Raw genomic sequence first — 14,589 nt, forward strand, 5'->3', positions numbered from 1 at the left:
CTAGCACTGATAATGTTTGAACATTAAATAATGATAGACATTCCTACTCCACTCACCAAGATGCGACCTTTATAATACCCTCTTGTACCACTACATTTTCTCAAATGTTTATTTTTTAAAAGGCTATCATATATGCCCAATATAACGCAACCTGAATATAGTAACAAGAGCCTCCACTTTCTACCCAAAAAGGTTTTTTTTTGGCTAACTTGAAAATATCAAGTATTAGGGATATATAGGATAACATTTTTAAACTTACAATATTTAAATCATCTTTATGTTATGTTATATATACCTATCTAAAATCTAAAATTTTTAAAAATTTAAAAAATTTTTAAGTTTTTTCTCCTTGCAATTTATGAAATATTATCCAAACTATCCACATACATCTAAAAACATTTACCTTCATCATCACCATAACTAGTTTTTGAGTCATCTAACAGTTTTTCAGGGTAAAATGTTTTTACTTGTTTGAAAATCAGCACTTTTTGAGTCTGGTATGATGTTGCCAGAAATTTTATCCAAAATACCATAACCATTTGCAAAGCATTAAAATTGCTGGACTTTTCTGACTCACCTAAGGCAAGTAGATATCCCCAATCTCCACAACCAAACCCCTAAGGCAAGTAGATATCCATAATCTCTACAACCAAACCACTTACTGCATCCCGTTTTAAAGGAGCATTTAAAAAAAGGCAGTTAAGGGGTGCCTGGCTGGCTCAGTTGGAAGAGCATGCAACTTGATCTCTGCTGATCTTGGGGTCATGAGTTCAAACCCCGTGTTGGGTATAGAGATTATGAAAATACCCATAAACTTTAAAAAGGGAGTTAATAGAAATATCTAACATAACTGTAAGATTATGACCTCCAGAATAATTCTGAATGTGTTAAATCCCATTATTTCCTCAAAATGAAAATTGTGCCAGGTGGTCTCTATGAGCTTCCTGACACTGACACTGGCTGAGTTTTCAGGCTAACATTTCTTTCTCAAACAGTACTGTGTTGCTCATAAGAGAACCCTATGTAATGTAATAACATCACATTACATGAGGGGCTTCATAAGGCAACTCTCTTTACTAAAGGTTCATTTTCAGGGAAAAAAATTTTACCTGACATTTTATAGTATGTGGTAATTGAGAATTTCTGTTTTGTGTTATTTCTAAAATCTCCCTTTCATTTCCAGTTTGAAAAAAAATCCTTACTTAAGACATACTACAAATTCCCAATTTGTTCTTCATTCTCTTTCTACTTCATTTACATGTAACTATATATTACAATATTCACTGCTTACCACCATTTCTGTATCTTCTCCTATCTTGAGAAGTGTTATTACTGAGCTTTTATTTGGTTAGAGAAATTCCTTGAGTATTTTCCTCAGCTCAAAAACATGGAAGTATACTGCATCCTTATATATTTGAAAATTCTTTATTTTACCCAGAAGTTGGTGAAGTATAGTGTTTTCTCTCAGTAACGGAGACACTTCTACTTTCTATGTATTCTTTGATTTTAGGACATTCAATTGTGTAGGGCTCAGAGTTTTTTTTAAATCTAGAATCAAGTCTTTCCCTCACCAGTTCAGGAAGTTCGCTGTCACACTTAAAATTCCAAAAATACACCAATACCATAATTGTGGCTATTTCTGGGTAATAGGATTATAGATAATATTGATTCTCTTCATAATTTTCTGTTACATGCATAGAAAAAATAAAGACAGTAAAAACAAGAGTTACTTCTAGACTTGCTTGCCTTTCCTTTAAGTACATCTGTTAAAAAAAAGAAAAGTTATTTATAAGTAAAATCCTAATCTTCTTATACACAATTCTAGAAGTGTCAACAGCAAGGGTAAAAAAATGACACCCAAGGAAAACATATATTTATTTTACCAGCATCCGGTGCCTAGCACAGTTCTGAGTACACTGAGGCATTCGATAAACAGTTGGTGAGTGAACACAACACACAAGCTCTATGACAAAGCAAAAAATATTACACTAAGATGACTATAGCAAGTTAACTATATTTTGGAGATGAGAGAGAGGAGTCCAGACTAATGAAACTGTGACATATAAATATCACCGCAGAGGTTTATTCAAGTAGGCGTGTAAGAGCTAAAACTATAAAAGCCACTAAGGACCATTACAGTAGGATCTGTTCCGACTTACCTCACACAACATTCTACTGCACGAAACCAATGAAGCATCTCATCATGTAGAGTACACAACTGAAGACAGGACAGAAAAACTTTCTCAGCATCACTGTACCAGCCTGCATCTGAAAGAAAGCCACCTAAAGGACAAGAAAACCAGGTACTTTAAATAATTTAATAAATCACTTAAAAGCTAAAGTGACATGCTTAAAATGAGTATCATCTAAAATGAAAACACTCATAATATTAAAGTTCTGTGTTTGGCCCAAAATAAAGATACTGTGAAATAAAAAACAAAACAAAACAAAACCTTTTAAACTGGGGGAATTAGATCAAAGTTGAGGCCTTGAATAAGGAGTCAAGAGTTTTAACCCTCTAAAAATACTCCATAGCCTAAGAAATGACATTTTCCAGTTAATTAGCCATATATCCTAATGATCCAAACATTTTCAAGTTGCAGGGTAAACGTAACTTTTCAACTCTCCATACCCAATTTCAAAGAATATCTCAATAAAGCTATCTTTAAAAAAATTATCTCTATCACCGTATACTTTTGGTATGAAGTTTTTTTCACTGTTTTGGTAATTTTAGGATCCAGACCAAAAATGTAATTATGAGTTTGTTAGAACTTGGTTCTATCGCCAAGATATTTCTTCAATCTGGCTCGTTACAATGGCCAGATACTGATATAATAAATGTTTGTGGAGATGACAGAGGACCTCAATGAACACCAACCTTCCTGCCTTTCACTTTTATTGATTCTAAAGTTGTTCTCCCACAGATTTTTACACGACCGTCTAGGACTAAAGGGATGCCAACCTTAACATTCATCAAGATCACACTCCCTTGTTAGAGACATTCTCTGGTCACAATTTTTGGTTGCAGTTTATATTCCATGGGACTACCAAAGGATAAATGCTGAGTGGCTTTTTTTTGTAGAAAAAAAAGTTCTGAAGTTCCTCCAGCAACTATGAATACAAAGAATTATTCTAAGACTAAAGGAAATGATCGTGAAAATGTGTTGGGCAAAGAAAATATATGTGCACGTGTAAAACAGCTAAAACATGCACATGCAAGTGAGAAGTTAAACATGAGAGTCTGGGGGCGCCTGGGTGGCTCAGTCGCCAGGCATCTGCCCTCGGCTCAGGTCATGATCCCAGGGTCCTGGGATCGAACCCTGCATCGGGCTCCCTGCTTGACAGGGGGCCTGTTTCTCCCTCTCCCTCTGCCGCTCCCACTGCTTGTGCTCTCCTGCTCTCTCTCTACCAAATAAATAAACTAAATCTTTAAAAAAAATTTTTTTTAAAAGAAAACAAGAAGGGTAGCAACAACTTTAATAAGTAGTTGCCTGAAACGTACTTATCTATGTAGATTTGTAAACAGCATATAAAATATTATATAAACCATAAACATTTTTCTCTATGTAACATATAAAGACTTCGCAGATTCCTTTCCCATGTATGTTTTCAGTATTTTCCTAACATCCCCCTGTGAGGAAGTACAAGTTTACCCTTATTTTAGAGCCTGAAAACTGAGGCCGCAAAAGGATGAAGTCCCATGTCACAGCATATGGTAAGCTGGTGAAAGAGGCTGCGGCAGCATGACACATAGCAAAATTTATATGGTAGGGATGGAAAGACACAGGAGTCTAAACTTACAGTACACTACCAGCTCTGTGCCTAGAGCAAGTTACTTAATTTTTCTGAATCCTTCCTCATTTGTAAAGTGCTATTAATGCCATCACAATACTGAAATGTTGTGAGGATTTAGAAAGATAACATTTACGGGCACCTGGGTGGCTCAGTTGGTTAAGTGTCCCACTCTTAATTTCAGCTCAGGTCATGATCTCAAGGTTGTGAGACTGAGTCCCTTGTCAGGGGCACAGAGATTCTCTCTCTCCCACTCCCTCTGCCCGGCCCCCTCCCCCAAGATAACATTTAAATGCCTACTGTAGGGGTACCTGGGTGGCTCAGTCGGTTAAGCGTCTGTCTTCAGCTCAGGTCATGATCCCAGGTCCCTGGGATAGAGCCCCACATTGGACTCCCTGCTCAGTAGGGAGCCTGCTTCTCATTCTCCCTCTGCCGCTCCCCCTGCTTGTGCTCTCTTGCTCCTCTCTCAAATAAACAAATAAAATCTTCAAAAATAAATAAATAAATGCCTACTGTAGCGTTTGGCCCAAAGTTAACATCCAATAAATCACACCTAATTTTTCTGATGTTTTTCTCATAACCTCCTTATGTAGACTTTGGGAATGCCCTGGTTGAATCCTTTACTGTTAGTAGGTTTAATACGAGTCATACTATAGGACAAAATACTCCTCTATTTTACGATTACCTACCTAAAACAAAGCCAACCTGAATGGCTTTCTCTTTTACCGCAGCATCCGATTCTGCTATGTAAGAGCACCGTCTACTGAATGAGTAGGCCAAGACTGAAGCAACTTTCACACCGTGATCCATCAAAGCCTGGAAACAATGGTGAAGCAAATGTCTGCAAGATAAGAAAAGGCTATTTCATAAAGGTAACATATTTTATAGTTTTATGAAGTGCTAGCTTGCTTTTTAAAACATAACAGTACCATTACTTTCCAAGACGGAACAAGATAAAAAACCTTTTGCCTTATGAATTATGAGGCTACAATAATCCACAATTTAGCCTAATATCTTTATTCAGTAGATTACTGAGTGATTCTTTATGTGTAAACTAATGGCAGTAAAGAAACTAATTTTAAAAACCAAATCATCTTATAATTCAACAATAACCCAATTTAAAAATGGGCAATGGATTTGAATAGAGATTTCTCCAAAGAAAATATACAAATGACCAATAAGCACATGAAAAGATGATCAACATCATTAATCATTAGGGATATGCAATCCAGAATCACAACGAGATATCACTTCACACCCTGTAGGATGTGATTACTATTCTAAGTGATGGCAAAATATGTGAACATTGGAACTCTCATACATTGATGGTAGGAATGTAAAATGGTACTGCCACTATGGAAAATAGTTTTGAGGTTACTAAAAAAGTTAAACATAGGGTGATCATATGTATATACCCTAGTTACATATACAAGAGAACTAAAAACATCTGTCCACACATAATCTTGTCCATAAATGTTCATGGCAGCATTAGCAGAAGAGCCAAACAGCCAAAATGTTCATCCACAAATGACTAGAAAAGCAAAACAGTATATTCATACAATGGAAATTATTCAGCCATAAAAGGAAAGAAGTACTGATACAAGCAACATGAATAAACCTTCAAAACATTGTAAGTAAAAGAAGCCAGTCACAAAAGACCATATATTGTATGATTCCCTTTATATGAAGTGTCTAGAACAGGTAAATTCAGAGACAGAAAGTCGATTAATAGTAGTCCAGGGTAAGAGGAAATAGGAAGTGATTGTTAATGGGTACAGGATTTCTTTTTGGAATGATGAAAATGTTCTAGAATTAGACAGTGGTGATGGTTGCAAAACCTTGTGAATACACTAAAAGCCACTGAACTGTACAATTTAAAATGGTGAATGTGGTGGTATGTGAATTATATCCCAATAAAAAATTTTTAAATAAAAAGATTGTAAATAACGGAATCACTGCTTTGGATAATGGGGGAAAAAGTCAAACTACATGCTTTTAGTTTCACAAATATATTTAACACTTAGCAAGGGATTTGGACTTGGTGAAAGATAACCTGAGAGATGAGAGAGAGGTATTCCACTAAAATAAATCTTTATAATGGCCATGTTTAGAATTGTATAGAGAAATTCAAATCCCAGAAAGCTGATCTTTTCTTAAAGAATGTTTTTAAAAAGTTTTTCTGTAGCCTTCTTTTACCAAAATGAAGTTCTCATTTATGTGTTTTTTTTTTTTTACGGATTAATTTTAATTATTCAACTAAAAGTTTCTCTATAGTACAAAGGCCACATTTCAAAGTTACCCCTGAACAGTGAAATTATGTTATTTTCTTGTTTACTATTTTATCATTCTTCTCTAAAATAAAAAATCTACAGGAAGAGATGTTGTAGATCTTATTCACTGCCGTAATCCCAGCATCTTGAACAGTACCTAAACCTAACACATACTAGGCATTCAACAAGTATATACTTAATTTGTTGAACAAATGGAACAATTTGGCAATATTCATATTAGAAATCAGCAATATTTTATAAAAACTACATTCTTATTTTCCTAGGGTTAGGAAAAACGAATGGCTTTTAAAGCAAATTTTGGGAAGACTGCTAAAGAGAATAGCAAGTATAATCAAAGGTTGTGTCACTATACCTGTATGTGGAGGCTCTTACTATATGGTAACAGCTACAATGGGAAAGATGAATTCAATCTCCTTCTCTTGAACACAAAAAACAAGGAGGTACTGATGGTTTCACAACAATGGGAATGCACTTAATGCCACTGAAGTAAACTTAAGAAGTTACAATGGTACAATTCAGGTATGTATAGTTTACCATAATTTTTAAGAAAAAGTAATTTTACCTTTTATCCAAAGCTCTCAATACTTTAGCAAAAACTTCCAATTCACAAAATTCACTGCCCAGTTGACATAAGCGTCCCTGTTGGTAAAGCTGAAATGAAAATGAAAAAGGGAATTTAAAAATGTTAATTTAAATTTCTACTTTAGTTATACTTATGGATATAATTTGATGGGCCTAATATTTGATTATTTAATGGATACTACCCAAAGTCAGTATTATCACACAGCAGGATCAGGAAGCATACTTCTGCTGTCTAAGAGAAATATAACACTAAATTAACAATTTTTTTTAGAGGCGGGAAGGGGCAGAGGGAGAGAGACAATCCTAAGCAGGCTCCACGCCCAGTGTGGAGCCTGACACAGGGCGCAATCTCACAAACCTAAGATCATGACCTGAGCCCAAACCAAGAGTCACATGCTTAACTGACTGAGCCACCTAGGCACCCCTAAATTAACAAATTTCTACAATTCATATAAAACATTTTAATAGTTGTATATAAAGTTAAAATTAATATTTATAAAATAGTATCTGGTTCATGTTAAATACTACAAAGTGCTATATAATTATTTATTAAATAAACTTTATAAGTTATGGGGCACCTGGGTGGCTTAGTTGGTTAAGTATCTGCTTTTGGCTCAGGTCATGATCTCAGGGTCCTGGGATCAAGCCCCATGTCAGGCTCACTGCTCAGTTATGCTTCTCCCTCTCTCTCTGCTCTTCCCCCTGCTCATGCTTTCTCTCTTTCTCTCTCTCTCAAATAAATAAAATCTTTAAATAAACATAGAAAGTTATATTCAAGAAACTTATAAAATTAACTTTTTTCCTTAAACAAAACTGGATAGGGGCACCTGGATGGCTCAGATGGTTAAGCGTCTGCCTTCGGCTCAGGTCATGATCCCAGGGTCCTGGGATCGAGCCCCGCATCGGACTCCCTGCTCCCCAGGGTGTCTGCTTCTCCCCCTCCTTCCTGCTCAAGCTCTCTCTCACTCTCTCTGTCTCTCTCAAATACATAAATAAAATATTTAAACAAAACTGGATACTTAATGTAAAATTATCCAAATAATAGCACAGATAATGTCCAGAAGCCAGAATGGTCAATAGGCCCACTAAAAGGCTCCTCAGATCACCACAAGTATCTCAGTTCAGTTCTAACAGACATCTAAAGTAATCCAGGAAGGGGTGCCTGGGTGGCTCAGATGGTTAAGCGTCTGCCTTCGGATCGAGTCCCGCATCGGGCTCCCTGCTCCTTGGGAGCCTGCTTCTCTCTGTCTCTCTCTCTCTGTCTCTCATGAATAAATGGTGGCTCAGTCGGTTGGGTGTCTGCCTTTGGCTCGGGTTGTGGTCTCAGGGTCCTGGGATCGAGCCCCGCATCGGGCTCTTTGCTCGGAGGGGAGTCTGCTTCTCCCTCTCACTCTCCCTCTGTTCTCTCTCTCAAATAAATAAATAAAATCTTTATAAAAAAATAAAATAAAATAAAATAAAATAAATAAAAATAAAGTAATCCATGAGGGCACGTGGGTGGCTCAGTCGGTTAACCATCTGCCTTCAGCTCAGGACATGATCTCATGGGTCCTGGGATCAAACCCCAGATTGGGCTCCCTGCTCAGTGGGGAGTCTGCTTCTCCCTCTCCTTCTGCCCCTCCCCCTTTGTGCTCTCTTGCACTCCCTTAAATAAAATCTTTAAAAAAAATAAAGTGAATAAAGTAATCCAGGATGAAAAAATAAAAACAAAAATAATCCAAGGTGGCAGGATTTCTAATCATGTCACAATCATTTATTTTGCCTGACTTTTTAGAACTTTTGTTCTAAAAATTTATTTATTTGAGGGAGAGAGCGCGCGTGCACAAGAGTGAGTGGGGGGGGCAGAGGGAGAGGGAGAGGATCTCAATCCAACTCCACACTGAGTGAGGGAGGAGCCCGATCTCATGACCTGGAGGTCATGACCTGATCTTAAAGCAAGAGTCAGGCACTCAACTGACTGAGCCACCCAGGCACCCCTAGAACTTCTTTTAAAAAATAACATTTTAGGGGTACCTGGGTGGCTCTGTAGAACATGCAACTCGATCTTGGGGTTGTGAGTTCAAGCCCCACATTGAATGTAGGAATTACTTAAAAATAAAATCTTAAATAAAAAAGAAAGAAAAGAGAAAAATAACATTTTAACAAATGTGTTAAATGTTTATCACCATTAATACATGCACCCAGTTAAAAAGAGACAAATACTACTACCCCATTCCAGCTTCACCAAATGCTTTTGAATTTATATGTTTTATAAATACAGTGCCTTAGAAGGCTGGAATTTTGTTTTATTAACTCACTTTATAGGCATTTAAGTCTTAGCTCAGTTGACAGAACATGGGTTTCAGAAAGAAGACAACATAAATTTAGAATTCATTTGCCAAACTGGCCAGTTAACTTTGTGCTGGGAAAATATACCACAAACTCGTCAGCTAGTTCTTGGGTATAAATCACTAGTCACAATGGAAGCCAGGTCAAATTAGGTAAATACTTTAATGCAAATCAATAATGACAGCTGTGAAAAATCTCTAACTGCTGAAGGGGGGAAGAGACAAGGGACCACCACATGCCCTGGAAGGGAAGGGAGAAATGTTATTTTTACATTAAAATGGTTAGACAGTCATATTATCAGTAAATCTTTATAAGGAAAGATTTGCTAATTTTGGAGATGATTATGTTTTCTGCTATAGAAAGAGTTTCCAGGAATGTACACAGTAAAATTCAGTATTATTAATCATTGTCATACTTACTTTGACTATTAACCAATAGAGACTAACTCAGGGAAAATAAATCTAAGTATTTATAACCTAATTCCTACTTGGGGGCTTAACAATGTGATAAGTTTAAAAAAAAAAAAACAATGTGATAAGTTTTTGATCTGGGCAGAAAAACAAATGCAGTTAACAAAATAAATATATACACATACTCCAAAAAAGGAATAGAACAAAAAAATTTTCACTTACCAAAATAACTCATCATTAGCAAACTTAAGGCTTAGAATTTCTTTTAAGATAGGAGAAATGAAAACAAGTTGTACAACTTTTTTTTTTTTTTAAAGATTTTATTTATTTATTCATGGGGGGGGGGGCACAGGGAGAAGCAGGCTCTCAAGGAGCAGGGAGCCCGATGAGGGACTCGATCCCAGGACCCTGGGATCATGCATGACCTGAGCCGAAGGCAGATGCTTAACCATCTGAGCCACCCAGGCGCCCCAAGTTGTACAACTTTTTTGCCTATACTCACTAGTCAAATAAAGACAAATAACCTTCTATGTTCTACAACTCACAATATCCCTTTAATGACTAAAAATTGATATATCCTACTAAATGGGATTTTTTAAAATAATTTTTATTGTTATGTTAATCACCATACATTACATCATTAGTTTTTGATACTAAATGGGATTTGAAACTAAAATTTAGAGAAGTTGCTTCCTTAGTTACAATTATAAATATATCGTAAATATGCCCTTATCAACAAAACCCCCCCTTTACTCAGCTGTTCAATTTTTCTAGCTAAAAATGGGTTCACATTTAAATTCTGGGAAGAGGGTAATGACTTAATTGTTTCAAATTATCCTTATCAGGCTTATGCAAAAAATGCAAATTTACACATTCTATGAACAGGATTTCTGGATATTGATTCAGAATAAAAACAGCATTTAATGCTTACAAAGATCTAACATTTGCCAGGCACTGTTCTAAGTGGAACTCATTCTATCCTTTCACAGTTAAGGAAATTGAGGCATATAAAGTTAAATAACCTGCTCAAAACCGCACAATTAAAAAGTGGTAAAGTACAAATCTGGCCCCAGGCAGCCTGTCTTTACATCCATGTTCTTAATAACTTACACTAGACTGCCTCTTGAAGATAATCTATCAAGAAGAGTACATATAAAAGGGTAATGTTTAACACTTTATAGAATAGAAGATTTAAAGAATAATTCCTTCATAGATTCATTCAGCTTATGGAGCAGAGTTTGGAGAAAAGGAAACTGAGGCTCCAGATTCCTTGGCAATGATTCTGTTTAGATTTCTAAAATTTTGACTTATTTCAGTTCATTATTACAGTGCTTCATATTCTTTTTTTAAAGATTTTATTTATTTGGGCACCTGGGTGGCTCAGCAGGCTCCTTGGGAGCCTGCTTCTCCCTCTGCTTCTCTCTCTCTCCGTCTCTCATGAATAAATAAAATCTTTAAAAAAAAAAAAAGATTTTATTTATTTGCCAGAGAGAGAGAACGAAAGTGAGCGCAAGCGCACACAAGCAGGGGGTAGTGGCTGGCAGAGGGAGAAGCAGGCTCCCTGCTGAACAAGGAGCCCCATGCGAAACTTGATCCCAGGACCCTGGGATCATGACCTGAGCCCAAGGCAGCCCATGAATAATGAGACTATTAAAGGACTCTTATCAATTACTTTTAGCTATTTATTGGTTCTTTAAGGAAAATAAGGAAAAGTAATTTATTTTTAGAAGTAGGTAAATTACCTCCCAACAGATATGAAAACAGACAATAAAATACAACTAGAACAGGGGTGCCTGGATGGCTCAGTCGGTTAAGGGTCTGACTCTTGATTTCGGCTCAGGTCACGATCTAAGGGTTGTGAGATCAAGCCCCACATCGGGCTCATGCTGGGCGTGGAGTCTGCTTAAGATTCTCTCTCTCTCTCTACCCCTCTCCCCCGCTTAAAAAATAAAAAAACAAAAAAAACCCGACCTAGAACAATACTGTACAGGCATGAACATAGACTAACCAATGTAACAAAATGTAAAGTTCAAAAGCAGGGGCGCCTGGGTGGCTCAGTCGTTAAGCATCTGCCTTCGGCTCGGGTCATGATCCCAGGGTCCTGGGATCGAGCCCCACATTGGGCTCCCTGCTCAGAGGGAAGCCTGCTTCTCCCTCTCCTTCTCCCCCTGCTTGTGTTCCCTCTCTTGCTGTGTCTCTCTCTGTCAAATAAATAAAATCTTTAAAAAAACAAAAAAAAAAAACAAAAGCAGACCTCAGTATGTGTAAAAAAAATTAACATATTATGAAAGAAAAAAATTTTAAATCACTGAAGTAGCTAATAAAGACTACATACAAATGGGGAAACAAAGTAAGATGCCTCCTGACAAAATATAGCAAAAATAAATTTCAGACTTAAATCACAGTAGTGTTAAAAGTCACCTGATAAACACTGCCTTTTGAAACATTGTATCACAGGCAATATTCATAAAATAAGAGATTACATAAAACCCTAAAATACCCATAAATATTATAAACAATTATAAATACAATAAAACTGAGTAAAATATTAGTAACACACACATATAAGATTTAGTATCTTTAAGACACAAAAGGATGAAACTCCTGGTGATGTTTTAGAAGCAAAGGCTTCCACAGACTAGAGTAAAAGTCTTATGACATACCAAAGCAAAAACTATTGCAAGGGCAATGCAAAACAGCCCCAAACCCAGAAACTCTTTGGGAGATAAAGATGGGGATGAGAGCCTTCCTTGACCCAAGGGATTTTTAACTGGCATGGCTGCTTTCCCAGCCAATTCAAAATCACCACAGGCTAAGAGTGAACAGCTTAGTTTTGACATCAGATTAGCATATAAAATAATCTAGGCTAATTCCCAACAACAAAAACTTGGAAAGGTTTAGAAAAAAATAATAAAAGAAACTGCGTTCAAACTACCGTCTAAGAGTAACTATGAAAAGTCACACACAGGGCGCCTGGGTGGCTCATTTGTTAAGCGTCTGCCTTCAGCTCAGGTCATGGTCCCAGGGTCCTGGGATCGAGCCCCGCATCGGGCTCCCTGCTCACCAGGAGGCCTGCTTCTCCCTCTCCCACTCCCCCCTGCTTGTGTTCCCTCTCTCACTGTGTCTCTGTCAAATAAATAAAATCTTAAAAAAAAAGAAAGAAAAGTCACACACAGACACAATCTATGAAACTCGTGTACCTCACTCATGTTTGAACTATCACCCCCTCTTTAAGAGTCATTAAAGAGCAAAAATCTTCAGAAATGAAAAGGAGTTATGAAGGAAAAATTACCATGACACATAAAATGAACAAATTTCAGAATAGTTTTGAGTACTCTAACTGCACTTTTGTTTTTAAACTGTATATCTACCATTATATATATGTATGCTTTTTAAAAATCTGGACGATATTCAATAAACTGTACACCCATGAGATAAGGTTTGTTTCTTTCTTTCTTTCTTTTTAAATCTAGACTGCAGGAAACTCTGTAGTGTCTACAGGACAAAGGATCCTGTTTCTTCAACAAATAAATTGCAAACACAAGAAGCAGGGGAAGTAGCAGGCAGAGGGAGAGGGAGAAGTAGGCTTCCCGCTCAGCAGGGAGCCCAATGTGGGGCTCGATCCCAGGACCCTGGGATCATGACCCGAGCCGAAGGCAGACGCCCAACCGTCTGAGCCTCCCAGGCGCCCCCAAGATAGGGTTTCTATTTCAAATCTTTCACCTGGATTAATACAAAGGTTTCATAGAACTGGCTTCTCCATTACCACTCTTGTCCAATTCTAATCAATTGTCCAAACAGTAGCCAGAATCATCTTTTTAAAATGTAAATTATTTCATGCCATTCCTTGTTTAAAACTTTTCAATGACAATGTCAATGTGAACATAATTTAAAATCTTTAATGTGGTCCGTGAGTCTCTGAAAGTCCTGACTCCTATTTTTCAAACCTCATCTTTTCCCATTCTTTCCCCCGTCCCCTGCATTCCTGCCCCATTAGCTTTCTTTCAGCGCTATCTTACCTCATGACTTTTGCACACATACGCTACAGCCTCCACATGAAGCACTAGTACCTAGATTCTAGATTCTTTGAAGAAGCACTAGATTCTTTGCCTGGTTAATCTGTAACTCTCCCTAATGGTCTCAACTAATATGTCGCTTCCTCAGAGACCTTCCCTTGACTCCCAATCTAAATTCTATTCCCTGTTATACTTTCTCATGACATATTGTATTTTTTCCTCTGTAGTAGCATCAAGACATGCAAGTACACATTCACTCAACTTGTTAAACATGTCAGTCCATTACACTCTACACTTTATGAAGTGACCACTGTTACCACTATATCCCCAATACCTAGCACAAGCACCAAGCATTAGATATATGTTCAGTGCTTTCTGAATCCATAATCTAAATTGGTAGTGATCTACTTTGGACGGAACTGAACCTCAAAGCACCCAAATTCATCTAAAGAAGCTGACACTTAGGGAAAAGCCCCAACTTCATACATAGTTACTTACTGTCCCCCAACCACATTGTAAGCACCTTATTAGGCATAATCTTATGTCCTGTCTCTATAGGACTCTGTACAGAACAGTGCTCATGCAATAAACTCTGAGAACAAATGTGAATGCAAACTTAATATGCCAGTGATGAAGAACAAACTGCCAGTACCTAAATGGAAAAATCAAGAACAAAATCTAAATAACAGCTGCTTAAATTTATAGATAAAAAAGGTGTTTCCTATTTTAACATTTGATCTTTTACCAAGATACTTTAACATTTGCTCTTTTACCAAGATCTTTTACTGGCATATTCAGTACATGAAACTCTTAGCTTACTGAACCTGTTTTATCTTTGTGATTTTTCACATCAAAGGCAAGAAAACTACAGCTAGGAATATTCTACTTACTGTTTTTATCAAGATAGTAAATACCAGGAACATTTGTGTAAGACACTGTGCTAGGTATTAGAGATATACAGTGGTGACTATCACTACAGGAATACAAAGTCAGTAATAACTGTCCTGTGATCGCAAAAAAAAATTTAGAATCTGTCAGAGCGGAAAAATAATATTCACAGATTATACAATGGAGGTAAGCAGAGTGTTTTAGTAGCACAAATAAAATATCTATATCTACTCTAAGAAAAATTTTAACTGAGTTTTGAAGAGGAACAGGAGTAAAGCTTCT

At 36.8% G+C, this 14,589-nt stretch overlaps 1 protein-coding gene across 1 annotated transcript in view; it reads right to left on the reverse strand.

Annotated features, from left to right (window-relative positions):
* The window catches only part of APPBP2 (amyloid beta precursor protein binding protein 2), a 60,382-nt gene that overhangs the window by 25,885 nt on the left and 19,908 nt on the right, over window positions 1–14,589 (reverse strand). The window contains exons 2-4 of the mRNA XM_027626070.1: window positions 6,646–6,734; window positions 4,482–4,633; window positions 2,160–2,283 (exon numbers count right to left, since the gene is read on the reverse strand). Of these exons, the coding sequence (XP_027481871.1) occupies window positions 2,160–2,283; window positions 4,482–4,633; window positions 6,646–6,734 (365 nt within the window). The remainder of the gene's footprint in view (window positions 1–2,159; window positions 2,284–4,481; window positions 4,634–6,645; window positions 6,735–14,589) is intronic.

This window comes from Zalophus californianus, chromosome 16 (assembly GCF_009762305.2).
Source record: "Zalophus californianus isolate mZalCal1 chromosome 16, mZalCal1.pri.v2, whole genome shotgun sequence".
NCBI lineage: Eukaryota > Metazoa > Chordata > Mammalia > Carnivora > Otariidae > Zalophus > Zalophus californianus.